The sequence below is a fragment of the Myxocyprinus asiaticus genome, chromosome 1 (assembly GCF_019703515.2).
Source record: "Myxocyprinus asiaticus isolate MX2 ecotype Aquarium Trade chromosome 1, UBuf_Myxa_2, whole genome shotgun sequence".
NCBI lineage: Eukaryota > Metazoa > Chordata > Actinopteri > Cypriniformes > Catostomidae > Myxocyprinus > Myxocyprinus asiaticus.
The window spans coordinates 346,659-371,040 of NC_059344.1; the positions used below are offsets into that span (position 1 = coordinate 346,659).

Below are 24,382 nucleotides of genomic sequence, written 5' to 3' on the forward strand. Positions count from 1 at the left end.
GCAGTGCTTTGATGTTGTTTGTGGAATTATCAGTGGTTAAACATACTTGATGATCCTCTCGCAATCCCCATGATTGAAGCACTTCCCTTAAGCTTTGTGCTATCACCTCTCCTGTGTGGTCTTCAGGAAAGTAGGAAGTCTGCAGGCATCTACTGAACAATTTCCAGTCTATGATGTAATGGCTCATATACGATTGCGTAGTTCAGCTCGTCCACAAATTATTTGTTGTTTCTAAGTATAAAACATTGTGAATCTCCTCTTCAATTTTCCCTTGACATTCTCTGTACAATTGCGGCAACTCAACTGTTGAGCTGATAAAGTGCTTGCGGCTTGGCATCAGATACCTTGGATTGAGTGTTTTGATCAAATCTCGAAAGCCCTTATTTTCTACTATGTAAACTGGTGCCATGTCTTTACAGATATGCATTGTAATGGCCTGTGTTATTTCTCTCCATCTCCTTGAGCTATTCTCATACGGAGTGTCTCTGGTAAAAGGTTCAGACAAACTAGAATCTAAGGTGATTCTTTTGTTTTGCTTTTAGCACTGGAGGCTTTCATAATATTGTTTTTTGTGCTTGACTTTGAGGTGGTAAAAGAGGTTGTTTGTATTGCTACCACTAATTATTATGGTCGCACGATACATTTTGAAGATCACATATTTCTGCTCTTTGTCTGCTTTTGTAAACCCAAACCATGTCCACACCACAGATGTCGCACCTCTTTTAATGACAAGTTCCTGTTCCTGTGCCAGATTCATTTGTGGGTCCTCCTGTTATGTGTGTTTATCTTTCTACATATTTCTGCCTCTCACTCAGTCTCACGTGCAGGTTCAGCGCTGCGCTCTGTAAGCTTATGCCCACTGGGATATTTGCATATCGCAATAGACATGATATAGAAAAATCTTTATCGACAGACACTTTATACTGTACTGTTGCCACATATATATCATCATACAGCCCTACAGTATACTCAACGTGAACAACGAAAGGGAACCTCTCAGTTATGTATGGTAACCCCGGTTCCCTAAGTAAGGAATTAGACACTGCGTAGCTGGCCATAGTCACTAGTTGCTGCACAGGCTCATGCCTCTTGCTGAAAATCTGAGTGATGATGCTAGAGTAAGTGCTTATAAGGAGCCCAAGTAGTTCTTTCTTTGGTGTCGCTTTAGTTCCATCAGCCAATACATTGGCATGACTGTATAAGGACTTCAGTGTGTCCACTTGTGTGTTTCCAATGCGTCTGTCTCGTTCCCTACTTAGAGAACTAGGGTTACATATGTAACCGAGACGATTTTGTGACTGATTTAGTGCAATGCATGGGACCTACCCCTAATGTCCAGTGCAGGTTGCTAGGAGGTTGTGACTTTTAGTTTGAAATTCTTATTTCTTGTTTTGTGTCTTTTCTTTTTCCCTTCCTGATTGTTCTCCAGCTGTGTCTTGTTCCCTTGTTAGTTCCTGTGTATTTATAGCCCTCATATCCCCACTGCTTTTGTCTAGCATTCTTTGCTGTACTTGGTTCTTTTGGTGAATTCTAAGTCTTGTTTAATTGAGTTTTACGTTTTGCTCAAATTCATTACATTTTTCTAATAAAAACTCTGCACAGGGATTCACAATTTTCATTACATTTAGCCATATTTTGACTATTGCTTTAAATATTGATTAAACATTGTTATTCTTGTTTATAAAACTTGATTACTTCATTTATTTTCTGATTCTACATGCATCAAACAGTCAAGTAAAAAGCAAATAAAACAAATATTGGTTGCAGCAAAATCAGAAAGAATCACAGTTGAAACAACATTACAAACATGGCACTGAAGTGACATCTGAAGTGACATTGCAAGCATCATAAAAAAGAAAAGTCACCCAACAGAAGCCATTTTTCATGACACAACAACTAAAAAATCAGTGACATTCTGTCAAATTGTTTAAAAAAAAATACTATATATTATTGCTTACGTGCGTACTGAAACTAAATGATAGGCCCAAAAACTGCAATAAAACAATGCAGCAAAGCTATATCAAACAAGTGTAAATGTAAATTCAGTTCTGTTCATTCAGAAAGACTAAATGCATGATTTATCTCAGGACTACAATAGCACAGATTCACTCACAGGGACAATTGACATGAATTGAAAAAATCAGAAAGTTTTTACATTGATTTACATGAAAAATAAGTTTTAAATGAAAATTGATGAAATTGTAACTCCACTGACAACAGGTGAGATGATGATGATGATCTTGTTTCAGTCTTCACGAAGAACATAAAGATAAAGAGAAATCAGTTTAAAAAATAATCAATGAAACATGAGAGTACATGTGACAATTTCCACAAATGGGGTACAAAACATGGACTGGAACTCTTACTTTTTCATCAGATAGTCAGTGAAGTGAGGTGTTTAACATTCAGAAAATATTGATCATCTCAGGAGATCAAATTATATATATGAGCTGGTTTATTTTGCATTTAGTTTATATGACGTTTGCCATTTTTGCCGTTTTGCAGCCCTGTTACCAATATATATATCATTTTACCAGAATATGTAACAGGGTTGCAGATTTAGTGTAAATTAACCAGTAGTATCACTTTAGTGGTATCAATCAACTAAATGTTGGTTTGTTGCTTACTGTAATACTGTATAATTCCCCATTATTTCCCCATTGAAGAAGAAGTTTGATAACTAATTTTGGAAACAGGGTTGAATGGTTGAGGTTGAAGAATGTAAAACAATCGAAAATGAATTGACATTATTTTCTTCCTGCCAGGTTTTAGAAAGAGTCCAAATGATGTTCAAAATTAATCTAAATAGTTCTCACAATGAAACAACGAAACCACACACGCATGCACACACATACACACACACACTAGTACCTTCATAGTTAGTGCAGATGAAGTTGAGTTGGTGAGTTTGAGGAAGGCTGATCCAGGTCTGATCTCCTCCAGACTGAACTGCTCCAACTATCGGACCACCCCTGCAGTCTTTCACTCCTGTCCTGTTACCTGCAGCCCAGTTCTGGTAACACACAACCTCCCCCCTCAACCAGATCCACATGTTCATTGCGCAGTAGTGATGTAGACCCATCCACACTGCTGCAGTTGAGGCGCTTTTTACCATATTCATCACACGACGCTGAATCTGCTCAGAGTGAACTGACACCAGATCTACATGATTTTCTCTGCAGTATCTCAGAGCTTTATTCCAGGTCAGATTCAGTTTAATCAAAACCAGTTTATCTGGACACAAAACAGACCATTAACAACATCATGAGACAGTTAAAAGGTAAAAAGTCTTTAGTACATTTCAGTAAATAAAGAATGATTTTCTTGTTTTACACTCAAAGGTCCTCATTCATGAAACTTTTGTATATGAGTAAATTTGGAGTAATGTATGCATAAAGTGGACCTTCTCAAGAACTCAAACACAAACTGTATCTTCCCATGACCCTTTTGGCCCATGTCAAGCACTTCTGCTAGAAAAACGATATAAAGTTGTGACGAGGGGGAGGGCGTAACGAGTTCGAAATGATGGACGCCCGGCCCTAGAAACAGCCCAATCAGCCAGGAGAGGGATAAAGAGGAGCCGGGGATGCCAGTTAGAGAGAGAGAGAGACACACGGCTGCTGTGTGTGTGTGTTTTTATGTTATGCTGAAGTACATTTATGTCATTAAAGTTATGTTGACTTTTCTGTCGGTTCCACCACCTCCTTGCCCATCTTTTACCCGTTACAAAAATGTTTGTAGCAGAATTTGGAATAAACTATACTTTGAAGAAATAAATGCAAGAAGCATTTTCAATTAAGTATATACACAGTATATACATATATACTGTATATGTATATACATATATACTGTGTATATAAGCACAGCAAAAAAAGAAACTTCCCTTTTTCAGGACACTGTATTTGAAAGATAATTTTGTAAAAATCCAAATAACTTTATCCAAATCTTTATTGTAAAGGGTTTAAACAATGTTTTCCATGCTTGTTCAATGAACCATAAACAATTAATGAGCATGCACCTGTGGAACGGTCATTAAGACACTAACAGCTTACAGATGGTAGGCAATTAAGGTCACAGTTCCCTGCTCATCTGTGTGAACGTGCCTTAGGCATGCTGCATGGAGGCATGAGGACTGCAGATGTGGCCAGGGCAATAAATTGCAATATCCATACTGTGAGATGCCTAAGACAGCACTACATGGAGACAGGAAGGACAGCTGGCAGACCACATTTAACAACACCTGCACAGGATCAGTGCATCTGAATATCACACCTGCAGGACAGGTACAGGATGGCAACAACAACTGCCCGAGTTACACCAGGAATGCACAATCCCTCCATCAGTGCTTAGACTATCTGCAATAGGCTGAGAGAGGCTGGACTGAGGGCTTGTAGGCCTGTTGCAAGGTAGGTCCTGACCAGACATCACTGGCAACAATGTCACCTATGGGCACAATCCCACCTTCACTGGACCAGAGAGGACTGGCAAAAAGTGCTCTTCACTGACGAGTCGCAGTTTTGTCTGACCAGGGTTTATGGTCATACTCGCGTTTATCGTCGAAGGAATGAGCATTGCACCAAGACCTGTACTCTGGAGCGGAATCGATTTGCAGGTGGAGGGTCAGTCATGGTCTGGGGCAGTGTGTCACAGCATCATCGGACTGAGCTTGTTGTCATTGCAGGCAATCTCAGTGCTGTGCATTACATGGAAGAGATCCTCCTCCCTCATGTGGTACCCTTCCTGCAGGCTCATCCTGACATGACCCTCCAGCATGACAATGCCACCAGCCATACTGCTTGCTCTGTGCATGATTTCCTGCAAGACAGTGTTCTGTCATGGCCAGCAAAGAGTCCGGATCTAAATCCCATTAAGCACCTCTGGGACCTGTTGGATCGGAGGGTGAGGGCTAGGGCCATTCCCCCCAGAAATGACTTGCAAGTGCCTTGATGGAAGAGTGGGGTAACATCTCACATCAAGAACTGGTAAATCTGGTGCAGTCCATGAGGAGGAGATGCACTGCAGTACTTAATGCAGCTGGTGGCCACACCAAATACTGATTGTTACTTTTGATTTTGACCCCCTCTTTGTTCAGGGACACATTATTCAATTTCTGTTAGTCACATGTCTGTGAAACTTGTTCAGTTTATGTCTTAGTTGTTGAATCTTTTTATGTTCATACAAATATTTACACATGTTAAGTTTGCTGAAAATAAAAGCAGTTGAAAGTGAGAGGATGTTTCTTTTTTTGCTGAGTTTATATATATATATATATATATATATAAATAATGTACTGTATATACCTGATATACATCGATCAGCCACAACATGAAAACCACCTGCCTAATATTGCCCTCGTGCTGTCAAAACAACACCAACCCGCATTTTTTTGCCACCATTCTGAGTAAGTTCTAGAGACTGTTGTGTGTGAAAATCCAAGGAGATCAGCAGTTACAGAAATACACAAACCAGCCTATGCGCATAGAAACAGTAAATAGTAACAATTAATCTCAGGTGGATGTCCTTTCTGGTTTCTTTCTCCCCAGACAGGTGCATGACCACGCCCTCACCTTCACATACCCCAACCCCAGACTGGGGGAACCACACGGACTGCCTACCCCCCCCCCCATTTCTGGAGAGGAAGTCCACGACAGCCATCTGTGCCCCTGGTCTGTGGACCACCTTGAACTTAAATGGCTGGAGTGCCAGATACCAACAGGTGATCCGGGCGATGGCATACTTTATGCGGTGGAGCCATTGGAGTGGGGCATAGTCTGAACAAAAGGTGAACGCTCATCCCAACAAATAGTAGTGGAGAGTGAGGACCGCCCACTTGATGGCCAAACACACCTTCTCTATGGTGCTGTACTTCATCTCTCTCATAGAGAGCTTTCGACTGATGTACAGCACCGGGTGCTCCTCCCCCTCCACCACATGGGACAGAGCAGCACCCAGCCCCCTGTCCAATGTGTCCATCTGTAAAACAAAAGGGAGAGCAAAATCAGGGGACTGCAGAAATGGCCCGCCACGAAGTGCAGCTTTTACCTGTGTGAAAGCCTGTTGGCACCGCTTCGTCCACTGGATCGGGTCTGGAGCTCAAACTAAAAACCTTTTTAGTGAGATCAGTCAGCAGGCTTGTAACATCTGAATAATTAGGCACAAACCTTTGATAATAGCCAGCCCCAAGAACTGTCTCACCTCCTTTTTGGTCTTAGGACTCGGGCAGGTCACAATCGCTGAGGTTTTATCAATTTGGGGTCGCACCTGCCCATGCCCCAAGTGGAAGCCCAGATACTGTACCTCCACCTGTACAATTGCACACTTCTTCGGGTTTGTCATGAGTCCCGCTCGTCACAGCAACCTTAGAACAGCCCTCAGATGCTGCATGTGCTGCTACCAATCATTGCTATAAATAATGATATCATCCAAATAAGCAGCGGCATAGGCAACGTGCGGTCTGAGGACTCTGTCCATAAGACACTGAAACGTAGTCGGGGCCCCAAACAAACCGAATGGAAGGGTCACAAATTGATGTAATCCAAACAGTGTGGAGAAGGGCCATTTTCTCACAGGACATAGGCATTAAAGGGATCTGCCAATAACCTAATAACGTCCAGTGTCGAGTAAAAGTGTGCTGTGCCCAACCGATCGAGCAGTTCATCAATATGAGGCATCGGATAATGTGGAATATTTTTATCAAGTTGAATATAAATTAATTAAGTATAATCAATGTAAATATAACCATTTTATTCTACAATTATTTCTGATGGTCAAGCATGTATCTTACTGAGTGTGTCTGTGTAGAAGCCTGTGTGGGAATGGAATGTGCTCACATATAGTAAACTGCTCACATATGGTTAATTGAGTTTCCTGTTTTTGACACTAGAGAATGTATATGGTGAGGCCCCTTCACAGATGTTTCCTGTCAACTTCTTAAAAAAACCAACTGGAGTCACAGAACAAAATGATAGATAATAAGTGTCATGTATGGAATGTATTAGCCATGTCTTCGTAGATCATATATAAATGGGAAGAAACCCAGTTGCTGGATTTGCTCTGTTGAACTCTGTTTTTTATCTCTGATAATAAAGTCTTATCTTCTGGCATTAAAACCCCAAGACTTCGAGAGTGATCTTTCACAGAGGTGGCGGAAGCCACAACAAATTGGTGACCCCGGCAGGACTGGAAAAGAGCAGAAGAGTGGAAGACCACAGTGGGCGGGCTGGACAAGTGGCACAAATAGGTGGCCACCTAAGGGGCAAGCATTTTTGCTTTGTATAATTAGTTTGTGTTGCTTGCCAGAGTTTGCCCGTGGTAGTAAGGACACTTAAAAAACTCCTCCAAATTTAAAGAGCAAAAAAGACTAAAAGGGTTTTGATTCCAGAAGAAATAATTGCATGCAATTATCTGTTTTTACTGTTAAGAGGGCCTTGACAGATAGCAGTAAATGAAAGCAGATAAAGTATAAGGCAAAAATTCCTGCGGGTAACGCTCTGTTGTGTTGGGGAAGTGAATCACAGAGGTTTTGACTGGGTAGGCAAAAATCCTGCAGGACATTGCTTTTCACTGTGTTGAGGAAGTGTAGCAGTGAAAAGCAGAACTTATATGTCACTCAAGAGAGTGTAGAATTGAAAAGGTGTATGTGTATGTGTAATTGTCTGTGTCTGTGTGAGTATATCTGTGACTGTGGCTCTATGAGAAAATAAGCTCTGTATCTTGTGGACAGTGGGTGCCTCCTGGACCGTCACGTGAGTGTGACTAAACAGAGTGGCACAGTTATTGTCGCACTTGTGTTGGGCCTCATGTATTCAGATAGAAGACAAAGGCAGGCCTAACAGTCATAAAAAACATTCCTCAAGCCCCCTCCTTCTAAGTCATAAATCTTACTGATAAAATCGCGCCAAAATCAAACAAAGGGAGTCCTAAACAGACTACAGATCCATGAAGCCTTGCCCACTAAAGGATCGAGCACTCAACTCCTATTGGATGAGGCACACAACAGAACGTCCCTCAAACATGACATCATCCGGACTTCAAATAATTCTGAAAATGCTTCCAAAGTTGCTTCCGGCTACTTCGTTCACCGAATACGGATGTAGCTTTTTGCTGCTCTCCGGTGTAACCTCGTGGCATAAGGAAGTAATGTCCGACTTGAAACTGTAGCCATACAATCTCCATCTCGCTGGACGAGTTGAGATTACTCTGTGTTCAACCAAACACTCTAACGGATCCGAAGGAGACCGCCGAGCAATTCGCATCTTCATCCGTTGGCCTACAGAAGTGAAGAGATTAAAGATTTCTCTTCCATCTTCAATCAAGTCGACATTTCTGAGTTCTCCGCCAGCCCGCTGAGAATCAACAGCCGTACCGCCCTCTGAGAATCAACAGCCGTACCGGCCGCCGACAGCGCGAGGAAACGGCTCTAGTCATCACACGAGCCTCAAGAAACCGGGTCAAAGTTAAAGGACGGAGGAAAACACATTCTACCTGTGTCCTCATGCGATTCAAGTAAGAGGTTTACGTCTGGGCAGAGATAGAATATTATAGCGTGTTATTCTTGTGTTTCAAGGTTTTTGCTTGTACAGTTTACGGACCGCCATGTCCGCTAATTATTAATACTCAGGGTATTAATTATCACGAATTTGTTTTGCTGTATTGTAGTCCAACCAAATTGGACTGTTGTGCATTTTCGCCATCGCGGGTGAGACAGCAACTGAGTTCATCCATTAAAGAGTCAAATAACAAGGGACTTTTACGAGCCCCGCTCGTAAAACCGCGTCTCTGAGTGATGAACACGGCTGCTTCATCTCCAGCTATCTCGAAATCAGCTTTCGGGCTGTCACTTAATCATCTCTCTCTCTCTCTCTCTCTCTCTCACTAACCACACTGACACGCACACACACACTGTCACACACACACCTTGTGTTATAGGATTATTTTTGTTTCCATATCTAATCATATCACTGTTTAGTTTGTAGTTGTAAGTCGGAAGTTTATTGACTGCATTGTATTAATTATTAATTGATATTACTGCATAAATAAACTTTGTTTATATTACAAAGAGAAGTGTTTTGGTTTGTTTTGCATACGCCTGTGTCGTGCTGACGGGATGTCAGTGCTCGGATTCAAACCTTCATTCATTGTTTTTTATTCGAAAATCGATATTCTTCGGATGTCGATTTTCCTAAGAAAACAATCTAATATTGAGACTGTTTTAATATTCGGTTATTAGCCCCTGATTTCAGGGTGGTGCCCCGTCAATGTTAATCCTTATTAATATTCTATTGATTTTTGATAATTGATAATTATCTTTGATTGAATTAGAATGATCAATAAGCTAGTGTTAATTTTAATGTTTCTTCGATGTTAACAATTGATAAGTGTTGATTTTAAAGGATTAAAAAAAAAGCTAACATTGATTCTCATCAATGTTCTATTGATTTTAATAATTAATAATTATCTTTGATAATTATTAATTATTGCTAATAACCAAACTTGCTCCTAAACGTAGCACACTACATTTACTGGAGTCCTATATGAGGTTTTAATGAGTTAGATCCAATTAATTAATTTAAATATTGATTAATAACTACAGAAATAATTATTAATTATTTCTGATAGTAACACTGATCTAAACAACCAGTAAAGCCCTACACTTGAGAGGAGTGGATGAGAGAATGAACCCTGAATAAAAATGGGACAAAGGATAAGAGAATGAGCCTTAAATAATAAAAGGACTAAGAATGAGTGTATGAGCCCAAAAAAGGGTACAAGTATGTATGAGAATTTGAGCCCCAAAAAATAATAAAGGGACTTGTATGTGTCTATTAAAAAAGTGAAGGTGAAAGAAATTAGAAAAATTGTTTCAAGATATTGGTGGTGCAGACAATTGTAGTAGGAAATAAATTAAAATAGTAAGATATACGTTTATCCTCTAAATTTAATGATTTATCTAGATAAATCATTTTTCATTTTTTATATGCCAAATAAAATAACAGTGAAAGAAATAAAGACTCAGCTTATCTAAGAAAAAGCAGCTGTTATAGTGGTTTGGCACTATTTGGATGCAGAGTGATCCTAAAAGTAAATTGACAACATATAGGAAATTTATACGTATATGTGGTATAATAATTATTACAATTAAAGTGCATGTTATAGAAAAAGATAAGGGAAATTCATTTATAAATAAATGAAAATAATTGAATTTCTTTTGGAAGATCATATTATTTGAACAAATTAAAACTGTCCAAAAATCAAAACATTGTTACAAAAATTGATACATTGATACATTTATCCTAATTAGGATTAAAATGTCCATTGCACAGAGAATTTATAGATAAGATCTCAAAAAAATTACAAAAGAGAACCAAAGAGACAGGGGCGCCCCGAATTTAGAAAAGATAGATAGCAGATTCTTTTAGTTTAGATTAGATATTTATTTTTTGTTTTATATACACTGTGTAGGCATTGGTTGATCATGGGTACACTGAGCGCTTCCTTTGAGACTAAAATTAAAGGAAAATAAATTTAAGAATGATTTGAATAATTTAACGTTCTCTGCTTTTTCAATTTGCTGAAGTTGTGCTCGTAAAACCTGTTTTCAGATCTTTATGTGTGGCAGCCTTGCCAATGTTGTGATGCTTTTTCCTTGGGTTTGTTCTGTGACCAATCATGCCAGATAAAATGGAAAATAAACTCCCAACCTTCAATAAGGAGGCAGAACTTGTTATTAACATTTTTATTGATTCCATACACAAAAACCAATTAACACAACATAAAATACAAATCTATTATATAACAGACAAAAACATGCATTACAGTGGTGTCTTACAATTATAACAAAAAATTTGAAACAAACTAAAAAAATACTTTCAAAAAACAAGAGTGCACATACACATCAAACTAAAAATTAAAAATCAAAAATCCCTCTCCACTTCCCCTTCCCGAGAACCCTCCAAGAAATCCAAATATCCACCCCACTTCCTATTAAACAAATCCCACTTTCCCAACCTTCTGTAAATCGCCTCCTCAAATGCCGCAACCTCACTCATCTCCCTACACCACTCCCAAAACGAGGGTCTCCCAGTTGTCTTCCACCCCCTGAGGATTATTCTCCTGGCCACCATAATTCCGGCCAGAACCCAATCTCTCAAGTGACTATCCCCAAATTAATGATCATCCCCATCACCCAGAATGCAGAGTCTAGGGCAAAATGAAAATGAAAAATGTGTGTCCAACACATCACACATAAATCCCTGAATCTTCAACTAGAATTCCTGTATTTTAACACATCCCCAAAAAGCATGGGTTATGTCCCCATCTTCTGATTGGCAACGCCAACAGGTGGGTGTGTCTTTAAGACCAAGTCTGTACAATCTAGAGGGGGTCCAATATAATCTAACCTTAAAATACATCAGACGCACCCTTGAATCTCTAGATGCCGACTTGATATGTTTTAGTATCTTAGTCCACACTCCCTCCTCCAATACCAAATTTAAATCTCTCTCCCATAATCTCTTGAGAGAAGTTGAAGCTGCATCCCCCAAACTCTGAATTAACAAGGAGTAATACACTGATGCCTCATGACCTTTTCCAAAAGCAGTAATCACCACTTCTAGAGTATCTGCCCTTTTAGGGGGGTGTATGCTACTCCCAAAAATAGTACAGAGCAGGTGGCGCAGCTGTAAGTACCTGAAGAACTGATATCTAGGAATCCTGAAATGTTGGACCAAATTTTCAAATGATCTCAAACCACCACTCTCACCGAGTGTATTAACACCCCTCACAATCCACTCCGACCAGCAGAAAGGGGACTCACCAATATGCAACTTTGGGTTTAGCCATATGCTCGAGGCAACATTTAAATAAATGTCTGAATTGAACACTCTGGACACTTTTGACCATAGCGCATGCAGATGCGAGATAACGGGGTGCGACTTCTTCAATTAGTTTAATAGAAAGGCTTTGTAATAGTAAAATAGGGGCAATAACTTTCTGTTCAATTCCAAACCAGGGAGGGGCTCTCTCAGGTGGAATTGACCAATGAGATAAATATCTGAGACCGAATGCATAATAATAAAACAAAATCTTGGGTAAGCTTAGCCAACCTTTGTCAATAGGTCTATGTAACTTGTTGAAATGTAACCTGGGATGCTTTCCATCATGAAGGACTTTGCTATACTATCAAATTGCTTGAAATAAGAGAGGGGGACATCTACCGGGAGAGATTGTAGTAGGTAGTTGAATTTTGGAATACAATTCATTTTAATAATATTAACCTTTCCAATCATCGATAAATGTAATGAAGCCCACCTACTCACATCACTCGAAAACCTTTTTATTAAAGGGTCAAAAATTAACTAATTTTGCTAGGAATAAAATACCCAAATACTTAATGCTCTGTTTGGGCCATTGAAAGGCGCCTGGTTGAAAAGCCATTACTGAGCAGTATGCTGTCAGAGCTCCAGATTTAGACCAATTAACTCTGTATCCCAAAAATTTAGAAAAGGAATTAATAATTCTGTGGAGGCAAAGCATAGATCTAGTGGGGTCGGAGGTGAATAATAAAATATCATCTGCATAAAGTAAAAGCTTATGCGCCACACCTTCTGCCACCACCCCTGGAAAATCCTCCACCTTTCCTATCGTGGCTGCTAATGGTTCCAGGGAAAGACAGAACAATAATGGGGAAAGAGGGCAACCCTGCTGGGTGCCCCTATTCAGAGTAAAATAATCAGAAATTAATCCATTTGTTTGTACCGCCACTACAGGGTGCCTATAAAGTAACTTAATCCATCCAATAAAAGTATTTCTGAACCTGTATATTTTCAGCATCTTAAAAAGATAATCCCATTCTACCGTATCAAACGCCTTTTCGGCATCAAGTGAGATGGCAGCGACCAGAGTGTGATCATTCGCCACTGACCACATGATATTAATGAGACGCCTAATGTTGTCAGAAGAGCTGCAGCCCCAAATAAACCCCACCTGATCTATATGTATAAGAGATGCCATAACTTTACTTAATCGGTTAGCCAGAATTTTTGCCAACATTTTTATATCTAGCTGGATCAGGGAAATTGGACAGTAACTTTTACACTCGCTTGGATCTTTGTCATTTTTAAGAATCAGACTGATCTGGGCTTGTGTCATGGTTGGTGGAAGCTTTCCATTCTTTAATGATTCTGTATAAACTTCTAACAAAAGTGGAGCCAGTTCTGTAGTATAAGATCTAAAAAATTCTGCGGCAAAGCCATCTGGCCCCGGAGCCTTGCCTGTAGGCAGGGCCTTAATTACCTCAACAAGCTCCTCCAAGTTTATCTCAGATTCAAGAGAATGTTTTTGCTCAGTTGTCAATTTAGGGTGTTCTAATAAATCGACAAAGTTTCTAATATCTTCATCAGTAGATGAAGACGTGGAACTATAAAGATCAAGATAGAACTCTTTAAAGGCATTATTAATATCAATGGCTGAGGTAAAAATTTCACCACCAGCAGATTTCACTGAGGGAATGGTAGAAAAAGATTCTCTCTGCTTTATATATCTAGCCAAAAGCTTCCCTGCTTTGTCTCCCAACTCAAAGTATGACTGTCTTGCCCTGAATAACCAAAACTCCACTTTCCGTGACAAAATAGTATTATATCTGTATTTCAAATGGGTCAGTTCTCTGAGACTATTAGACAACATTCAGCACTTCAGCTCTGCCTCTGCACTTTTAATATTCTCTTCCAACTCCACGAGTTCTCGTGCTTTGGATTTTTTGGTGAATGAGGCATACTGTATGATCCGTGCCTCCCAAGCCATGCCCACAGAGGATACTGAGGACCAGTTGGTCTCCATATAAACATCGATTTCAGCCTTTAACATTTGTTGGAAATCAGGGATACATTAAAGTGCCAGCTGTATGATTTATTTTTCTCAGTATGTGGCAACATCTCTAAACTCACCGGGGCGTGATCTGTGTGTAGAGCCGAGGAGGGCGGGGCCGGGCTGGAATGAGATACACCCGGTCCCCAATCAGCCTGATGGGGCGCGCGAGGGATAAAGGTGGCTGGGGACGACAGTTCGAGAGAGAGAGAATTGCAGGCAGCTGTACTGTGTGTTTTTGTTTGTGTGTTTTTTTGTTTAAATTGTTTATTAAATTATTATTTAAGTTGTCAAGCCGGTTCTCGCCTCCTCCTTTCCACTGAACCCCCTTACACTGGTGCCGAAACCCAGGAGGAGGTATTCCTGTCGCAGGGTCCTCGACACTGCCGTCCACCCAGGGGAGCGCCACTGCCGTCCGACGGGGGACGGAGTAGCCCGACCACCCGGACGCGGGGAACGGCTGCCGTCCGCGAGATGAGTGGGGACGGGACTCCCCGACTGCCTGGAGCGAGGGAGCCGCTGCCGGGGGCGGAGGAGTGCCCTGCCGTCCCCCGGGAACACGGAGGGGTCGAGAGAAGACCGCCGTCCGCAGGGGGAGGAGGGAAGCGACTCCCCGACCGCCTGGAGTGGTAGGGCCGCTGCCAGGGGTGGAAGAGAGTCCCCATGGGACGCCGGGAATGCGGAGGGGCGTTCTGTCCGCTGGGGGTCGGAGGTCTGACTCCGGTCCGCCCGGGGAGGAGCGGCTGCAGTCCGCCTGAGAGGGTGGAGTAGTGATCAAGGACCACGCGATGGCGCATCAGAGAACCGGTGAGTTTCTGTTTCTCTCTCTCCTCTCTCTCTCTCTGTCGCTCCGTGTTGGCCTTTCCCTCACCATTTTGTGTTGTTGTTTTTTCCCCCCCTGACTCCTCCCAGGTCGAGGAAGGTGGGGAGGACCCGCCGGCAGTCGGGGCATAAGGCATGCCCCCCCCCCGGAGAGGAAGGGTGGGGGGGGGGGTGTACATCATGCCGGGGGCTACCCGGCCTGAGGCAACGCCGGGAGGAGTGTAGAGCCGAGGAGGGCGGGGCCGGGCTGGAATGAGATACACCCGGTCCCCAATCAGCCTGATGGGGCGCGTGAGGGATAAAGGCAGCCGGGGATGACAGTTCGAGAGAGAGAGAATTGCAGGCAGCTGTACTGTGTGTTTTTGGTTGTGTGTTTTTTTGTTTAAATTGTTTATTAAATTATTATTTAAGTTGTCAAGCCGGTTCTCGCCTCCTCCTTTCCACTGAACCCCCTTACACTGCGACTAAGAAGTTTCCAATTGAGTGACAACAGATGAAATGAGGGACTTCCAAAAAAAAAAAAAAAAAATTCTATTCTTGAATAAATCTTATGGACTGATGAAAAAATTTATAGTCCCTACTAGATGGGTTCAAAAGTCTCCAGATATCTGCAAGAGCAAGATTTTCACACATCCTGTGAAGCGTCACTGTTGCTGTAATGGGCTTACAGACCTTTGCTTCACTATGATCAAGGACTGAGTCCATCAAAAGATTAAAGTCTCCTCCCAATATTATATTATGTGGGGGGCCAGCAGCTTGCAACATCCCTTCAAGATCTATAAAAAAAGCCCTGATCATCACGTTAGGTGCGTAAATATTAGCCAAAATCAACCTTGAATCAACCTTGCCACTGAATTTCTGCTAAAACAATAATGACTCTTCCTATTTTATCTTTAATCTGTTTGAGAAATTTTAATTGTAGATGTTTATTTATCAGTATAATGACCCCTCTGCTCTTACTTGAGCCAGTGCTAAAGAAAACATGTTCACCCCATATCTCCCCAATTTTTTCAGCTTCCTGCGGGGAAAAATGCGTTTCTTGAAGAAACACTGTATCATATTTTTTACACTTAAGAAAATAAATAACTTTCCTTCTTTTTATGGGGTGCCCCAACCCATTCACATTCCATGTGGAGAGAGATAACCTACTCATAAAAACATCTGATATTTTGATATAATAGAAAAATAAATTGTGTGTCAAAAACAAGATTATACAGACCACATTCAAACATTATTGCAACAATCAAACCCCGAACTTCCCCCCAAAAAAAACAAACAGAAAAAAGAAAAACATGTGGATTAACCCCGCGCGCGACAGCGCGAACTGCCGTCAATCCCTCTAAAATCAAAGAGTCCATGTACGCATGCGAGAACACCCCCCCTGACAACTTTGCCACCGGAATGCTCAAGTCCGGTGCTTCTTCACAAATTTTGTGAGGCAAAATTACATAACAGAAAATACTTTGTAAGAATAGACCCCAGCCAATAGGCAGAATAAACAGAAAGAACGTGTAGATTCATTCACAGAACTGTCTTGAAGGTGTGTTCTGCCACAAAAAAAAAAAAAAAAAAAACTCCAGCTGATATAAAGCCATTCAGTTTCCTCGGAGAGACAAACAATTGTTCAGTCAGCCGGCTGTTATGAGTGCAGCAGATGATGTAATCATTCCAATGTGCTGCGAAAATACTCCACAAAAACAAACTCCAGCCAACAGGAAGCATAAGCACAAAGAACGAACAGATTCACCAAAGCAGTGTTATTACACAAAACAACTCCATCCACTAGTCGGAACCAGCAAAAAAAATAAAAACAATAAAAAATAAAAAAAAAACAGGCATCCCGGTTCCTCGAATGATCAAGTGTGTATTATTCAATCAGAGGCTGCATAAAAAAATACACCATGACTTACTCAGTCCATCAACTTTATAAAAGACATCCTTTGTGTAGGCATGAGGATATTTTGCAGTCATTCTTAGTATCCATTCTCAATTTGGCCGGGAACTTCAGTGTAAAAGCGATCATCCGTCCATGCAAAAGTTTCTTGAAGAGTAATGCCACAAAACAAACTCCAGCCGCTAGGTGGAGCCAACGCAAAAAGAAACAAAAATGGCGCCCAGATTCCTCGGACACCTAGAGTAAGTACAACATGTTAATCCGCTCTGGAGCTACATGAAAAACCCCAAATGGCTTACTCACCCATTGTTTTTATAAACGACAGTGCTTGCTTTTGACACGTAAATATCCTGTGACCATCCTTCGTTTCTATTCTCAGTTTGGCAGGAAACATCAGTGCAAAAGCGATCTTCCGTTGATGTAAGAGTTTCTTACATTCCTTGAACCGATTGCGTTTCTCTCTTGTCGCATTCGCAAAGTTTCCAGAGCCAGAGGATTTTGACTTCTTTGCCATGTTTACCTCAAAGAACAAATATGTAACTGGGTGTATCAAATCTCACCGGTTATAACATGAAAATAATAAAAAAAACAGCAAAGTGCGCAGAGCTCGTGTTTCACACGTCTGCTTCTCGCATGGCGTCACGTCGTCAATAAGGAGGCAGAACTAAGCAAACGTTGAAAACAGTTTTGCTCAGATGCCCTGATATTTAACAAAACAGAAGTTTTCATCCTTTTGGATGTGCATAAAATGGAAAATGTTATTTGTGCTAGAAGTTCTGATTTGAAGAATTAAGAAATATCTTTGACGTATTTGATTGTAATTTGTTTTTATAAATGCTAAGGAAAAATTGGTCATTTGTAACAGGTGAAACCCATGGAAAAATGTTAAGATTAAATTCAACATCATAAATTCCTCAACTATGAATGTTAATAGCTTCATATTCATGCATCTATTCTGTGTGTGTCTTTGATACTAACTATGTTTTACCCTTTTGTCATAATTATGTGTATGTTGTTTCACTAACTCATTCTGGAACAAGTCTCTCACCATTGCAGATGGCTAGGCCAGATGATTTATTGAAGCTGCTAGTACTGCAGAAAGATGTCAGTAGAAAAAAGACTGAAAATGATGTGGGCTATTATCTGATTGGCCCTTCTGCTCTCACGACTGCTTTTAATCATTACTAATTTGACATTTCAAATGTGGATTCAAATTTCTCAGGATAAGTTGATTTCAGTCTTATACCAACAATTGGGTGTATGATTTACCAGACTGCCATCCATGGGTTCAATACTCATGTCTAAATTGTTCTGAGGGTCTAAATTTAAATCCAGCATCTAACCGCTGAGTTATTGATTTAAAGAGTAAAATTACAAACTTGATGGCAATGTTAGAGTTACATATTGGATTGGTTACTCCCCCAAATTTTCCAGAGAGTACCCTCACTTTAAAGAAAAAGGTTAGTGGGTGCTACAAAGAGTTGATTGAGTATCTTTTTCTAGTACAACTATCTCCATTTTGAGATTAATCTATGAAAATATCACTTAAGAGGCATACAGTTTCTGCACAGTGATGTTTGTATTTTACTGATTTTAAAACACAAGAAAAGAGATTTGTTTGAATTTCCATTGTGCCTCTTTACTACTTTATTTGTTTAAAATTGTACTTACTTTTCTGTTTGTTTAAAAAGGTGATTTATGTTGTTTCCTTAGATAGAATGGAAGTTCCTTCTCCTGAGAAAGTGTAAGGAAAGGGAGAAAGTAATCATAAGAGTTATTTGACTTAAAAAATAAAAATAAAAAAGGGGGATTATATTAGTAATAAGATGACAGGACTACAAGATAGGTGTTGTAAATGTAAAGCTCTGCTTGACCAGAAGGCTAAAGTTGTATTGAATGAAAAGAGAATGATGGAAAAAAGAAAGTTGTTGTAGGGCTTTACTGGTTGTTTAGATCAGTGTTACTATGAGAAATAATCAATAATTATTTCTTTAGTTATTAATTAATATTTAAATTAATCAATTGAATCTAACTCATTAAAACCTCATATGGGGCTCCAGTAAATGTAGTGTGCTACGTTTAGGAGCAAGTTTGGTTATTAGCAATAATTAATCATTATCAAAGATAATTATTAATTATTAAAATCAATAGAACATTGATGAGAATGAATGTTAGCTTTTCTTAATCCTTTAAAAAAACAATTATCAAAGATAATCGTTAATTATTAACATCGATGAAACATTAATTAAAATTAACACTAGCTTATTGATCATTCAAATTCAATCAAAGATAATTATCAATTATCAAAAATCAATAGAATATTAATAAGGATTAACATTGACGGGGCACCACCCTGAGATCAGGGACTAATAACCAAATAGTAAAACAGTCTCAATATTAGATTGTTTTCTTAGGAAAATCGACATCCGAAGAATATCGATTTTCGGGAAAAAAAACAATGAATGAAGGTTTGAATCCGAGCACTGACATCCCATCAGCATGACACAGGTGTATGCAAAACAAACCAAAACACTTCTCTTTGTAATATAAACAAAGTTTATTTATGCAGTAATATCAATTAATAATTAATACAATGCAGTCAATAAACTTCCGACTTACAACTACAAACTAAACAGTAATATGATTAGATATGGAAATAAAAATAATCCTATAACACATAGGGTGTGTGTGTGTGACAGTGTGTGTGTGTAAGGAGGGATGCGCACAAAATAGCGGACATGACTCTCGTGGAGAGTATGTCACGTGAGACTTCCGGCCAGGGAATATGACCGCGAATGGGGGCGGAGATGGCATCTACCAGTTACCGTGTATATCCGCTTGTACGATAGCTTAGGGACAAAGCTGGGCTTTAGCATTTAAGCTATCTACGAGCCAAAATGTGTGCCAGAATGTTTGTGAGGGGTCGCGTGCCTGCGTGTGTGTGTGTGTGTGTGTGTGGTTAGTACGAGAGAGAGAGAAGTGACAGCCCTAAGCTGATTTCGTGATCGTGGGAGAGAAAGCAGCTGTTAGTTTATCACTCAGAGACGAGGTGGATGGCTCGTAAACAGTCCTGCGTTATTTGACTCTTTAATGGATGAACTCAGTTGCTGTCTCACCCGCGATGGCGAAAATGCACAACAGTCCAATTTGGTTGGACCACAATACAGCAAAACAAATTCGTGATAATTAATACCCTGAGTATTAATAATGAGCGGACATGGCGGTCCGTAAACTGTACAAGCAAAAACCTTGAAACACAAGAATAACACACTATAATATTCTATCTCTGCCCAGACGTAAACCTCTTACTTGAATCGCATGAAGACAGGTAGAATGTGATTTCCTCCATCCTTTAACTTTGACCCGGTTCCTTGAGGCCGTTTCCTCGCTCTGTTGGCAGGCGTACGGCTGTTGATTCTCGGCGGGCTGGCGGAGAACTCAGAAATGTCGACTTGATTGAAGATTGAAGAGAAATCTTTAATCTCTTCACTTCTGTAGGCCAACGGATGAAGATGCGAATTGCTCGGCGGTCTCCTTCGGATCCGTTAGAGTGTTCGGTTGAACACAGAGTAATCTCAACTCGTCCAGCGAGATGGAGATTGTATGGCCACAGTTTCAAGTCGGACATTACTTCCTTGTGCCACGAGGTTGCACCGGAGAGCAGCAAAAAGCTACGTCCGTATTCGGTGAACTAAGTCGCTGGAAGCGAATTCTTTAAGCATTTCAGAATTATTTCAACTCCTGATGATGTCATGTTCGAGGGACGTTCTGTTGTGTGCCTCATCCAATAGGAGTCGAGAGTTCGATCCTCCAGTGAGCAAGGCTTCCTGGATTTGTAGTCTGTTTTGGACTCCCTTTGTTTGATTTTGGCGCGATTTTTATCAGTAAAATTTACGACTTGGAAGGTGGGGGCTTGAGTTATGTTTTTATGACTGTTAGGCCTGCCTTTGTCTTCTATCTGAATACATGAGGCCCAACATTGTATTGAATTTAAAGAGAATGATGGAAAAAAGAAAGTTTTATTGAATGTAAAGAGAATGTCGGGTAAAGAAAGGCAAAGTTTGTGTTTTATTAAAGATTTGATGGTTTTTGTTTTAGGGATCATTTGGGAAATCATGCAGTATATGCAGTTGTGGAAAAAGACAGATTATTTTTTATCGGTAGTATCACAATATTGTATTCAACCTTGTTCTGCTCAACTAGCAGAATTAAAAGCTCTTACTGCTGCAAGTCAGTTAGCTAAAGGACAAATAGTTAACATTTTCACTGATTTGGCTTATGCTCATGGTGTTTGTCACCTGTTTGGAGCAATATGGAAACAATGAGGTTTAAGAAAAAGTGATGGAAGCCTAATTTAACATGCAGAACTGATGTCACCTAAAAGATCAGCTATCATTAAATGTCAAGCCCACAAAAACAGCAGTGACTTTGTCATTAACCCTCTAGGGTCTGAGGGTGTTTTGGGCCCTGGAGAAGTTTTGACATGCCTTGACATTTGTGCTTTTTTCAGTTGCTTAAAAACATATTAATGGCTAAAGTCTGATAACACTGTATTCAGCACAAACTGGGCTACAATAATATGTGAGCAACATGTATGTACATGTTTGTATTTTTGAGAAACAAAAAAAAACGTTTATGCGTGGTTTTCGAAAAACTAAAATTTTAAGTAACTGAAATAAGGCCATATAACACATACTAAACATTTGTTCACAATACTATTGAGAACTGGATCTTGTAGCCTAGAGTTTCTGCTACAAAATGATGTGAAAACCATCCTGATCACTCATTCATACAAAACAATATAGTCATTTAACTTTTGTAAGAAGGATGGGGTTAGAAAGGCCATATGCGAGGAGGCGTGAATGATCATGAATATTGATGTGATTCAAACCTGAGGAGACAAAGACCCCTCCCCTGGGAACAGAATAAAATGTAATATCTGATATAGGACATATACACAATATATATATATATATATATATATATATATATATATATATATATATATATATATATATATATATATAAAATCAGGATTCTTTGATGAATAGAAAGTTTAAAATAACAGCATTTATCTGAAATAGAAAGCTTTTGTAACATTATAAATGTCTTTACTGTCACTTTTGATCAATATAATGCATCCTTGCTGAATAAAAGGATTATTTTCTTTAAAAAAAAAATAACAAAAATAATTGTTACTGATCTGAAACTTTTGAACGGTAGTGTATAGTGTTACAAAAGCTTTCTATTTCAGATAAATGCTGTTATTTTGAACTTTCTATTCATCAAAGCATCCTAAAAAAAAGTGGTATAAATTGTGTATATGCCCTATATCAGATATTACAGCAAATCAGCATATTAGAATGATTTCTGAAGGATCATGTGACACTGAAGACTGGAGTAATGATGCTGAAAATTCAGTTTTACATCACAGGAAGAAAACTGCATTAAAAAAATAATACAAAATAAAATAATATATATATATATATATATATATATATATATATATATATATATATATATATAACTTGCCTCAGGGGCATTTACCATTTGCATTGATCGCCTCAGCACATTACCGTATGAATAGCACCCTCTGTGCGTGGGTGTGATCACATTAGCGATAATTAGCTGAGCCAGGAGAAACTGTACATTGCTTTGTTTCATACAGATTACATTGCAGGAGAATATTTGTTTTCAATTTGAATTGTTTTATTTAAAAGTAGACATTTTAAGCTTTCTTTAGACATATGTTTCATGTTTGTCTGATAAGTATTCGATGAATTTCAGTTCATTTTTGTGACGTGTTTCAGAAAGATTCTCGCGGAGATAGAGATGGCTGAAAGCGCACCCTGTTTATTTTCTTTATTTTACAAAAGCACAGGGTTTTGTTGTTATTGTGAGTGTACACAAATAAAAGTAGACCCTTTACAGTTTCTAATGATGTATGTCCAATATTTTAAGTTGTGTCCACTGTTATGAGGGAAAAAATCCAGCAGTTATGGGAAATAATGCCACAGATTTAGAAGCCAAGAAGGCTTCTGGCTGTCAAGTTGCAGTAGTGCAACTTGTAATTGGTTCTTATTGAACCACAACCACAATTGGATGATATAATTCGAATTCAACAGGAACAGGTCCATATGAACATACTACATGGAAAAATAGGGGTGCAAAGATAGAGTCACAAGGTATATGCCATTCTCATGAAGGACAGATTGTTGCATCAACTAAGCTTCTCAATGTTCTTATTACAGATGCGCATGGTTTTGACCATTGCGCAAGGGGGGAAGTGATAAGGAGAATTAAACAACAGGGATATTGGTCTTCATTTTTGCAATGATGAGTTTTTGTCCACGTGAAGTATGTGCTCAAAACAATGTCAGAAAAGGAATAATAACATCCATAGGTCATATACCAGTGCCAGAAGGACCTTTAATCAAGCATTTGATTATGTATTATGTGGACATGATAAAGAAAGTGCAAGGAAAGTATTATATGCTTGTGGTAATATGCAGATTTAGCAGATGGCTAGAAGCAGTGCCATCAGCAGATCAGGGGTCAGGGACAGTAATCACATTTCTAAAAAGAAAGGTAAAACATAGATTGGGAATACCGAAAGGTTCTACAGTTTTTGATGTATATTGTTTGAATGGACAAAAGAAAGTAGGGGATAAGAGAAGTAGATTGAAAGTTCTGGAAGAGGTTTTCTTGAAGATGGTTTAAGATGGGAAAGTTTGAAAGCAGTTAATATAATGAATTATTATAATTATCACTATTTTCACTGTTGATGAATAACTTAGACGTATTATTGTGAGATTCTAAAATGAAAAAATAAAGAATAGCTGTAATGAGACTAGAAGTGGAGTGAAGTGTAAGGAGTGGAATGTCACCCTCTGAATTCCTCCCCCACCCTACTTTCTCTTACACACTCTCAGTTTAAATCTCTAAATTGTTTTCTTTTGATTTTCTTTTTTTATATGGAAAATGATGTGATTTGACAATAATGTTAGATACAGTGATATGAAGGAGAGGTTCAAACAGCTTTCCTCATCATGATTAAATATTTTATATATTCAGAGAGCAATTAAAAGTTAAGTGTTTATACTAAAGATAAGAGATTCAGTTGAACGTTCATCTGAAAGAATAAATGTAGATTCAAAAACCATCTAGAAACTATTACTGAATTAAGGTAGTGTTTTTAAATTAAGCTTCCCAGAAGCTGGACAGAGGCTACCCTTTGTTTTGTTCTGATGTTAGTCCCCACCATGATACATGGTCTTTTGTGATGTTTGCTAAAGGAGCAGAAATACAACTTGAATGGAAATTAATGATCTGTAAATGAGTCCAATTTTAGAATTCTTACTTTTAATTTGGACAATTTTAATAGAATGTTAAATTTTGAATAATGCTTTGTGAATTTAAACATGTTTTGAACTGTCTCCATATTTAAGCAGTTGTAGATAGTTCCATTGGCTGTTACGGTTCTCAGGTGATACTCCCTGAAACAACAGAGAATATCTGTTTACTGAAACCAAATTATTAAGGATTAGCTAATAGGACTGAGCAGTATCGAGACCAGTGGCAAGAGGTGATGACCCAATGACGGGTAAGCCTCTATAATGGCAAGAGGGGGGGGGGCAACCTAAGGCAGGGCATCACCATCCTGGAGATGGGTTTAAGGAAAGTGAGATGGGTTTAAGGAAATGGATGGATGCTTTTAGGTCGGAAGCATCAAAAGGGTGGTCTAGAAGAAAGCTTTCTGAAAATTGTGAGTTCCACTCAACCCAGCTGTATTTTAATATCCAC

The 24,382-nt window shown here is 39.3% G+C and overlaps 1 protein-coding gene across 2 annotated transcripts in view; it reads right to left on the reverse strand.

The window, feature by feature from the left end:
* Positions 1-1,815: 1,815 nt before the first annotated feature.
* LOC127442024 (macrophage mannose receptor 1-like) overlaps positions 1,816-24,382 on the reverse strand; it is a 58,866-nt gene continuing 36,299 nt past the window's right edge. For both annotated transcript variants that reach the window (XM_051699696.1, XM_051699704.1), the window contains exons 5-6: positions 2,872-3,234; positions 1,816-2,250 (exon numbers count right to left, since the gene is read on the reverse strand). In XM_051699696.1, the coding sequence (XP_051555656.1) occupies positions 2,246-2,250; positions 2,872-3,234 (368 nt within the window). In that variant the 3' untranslated portion in view covers positions 1,816-2,245. The remainder of the gene's footprint in view (positions 2,251-2,871; positions 3,235-24,382) is intronic.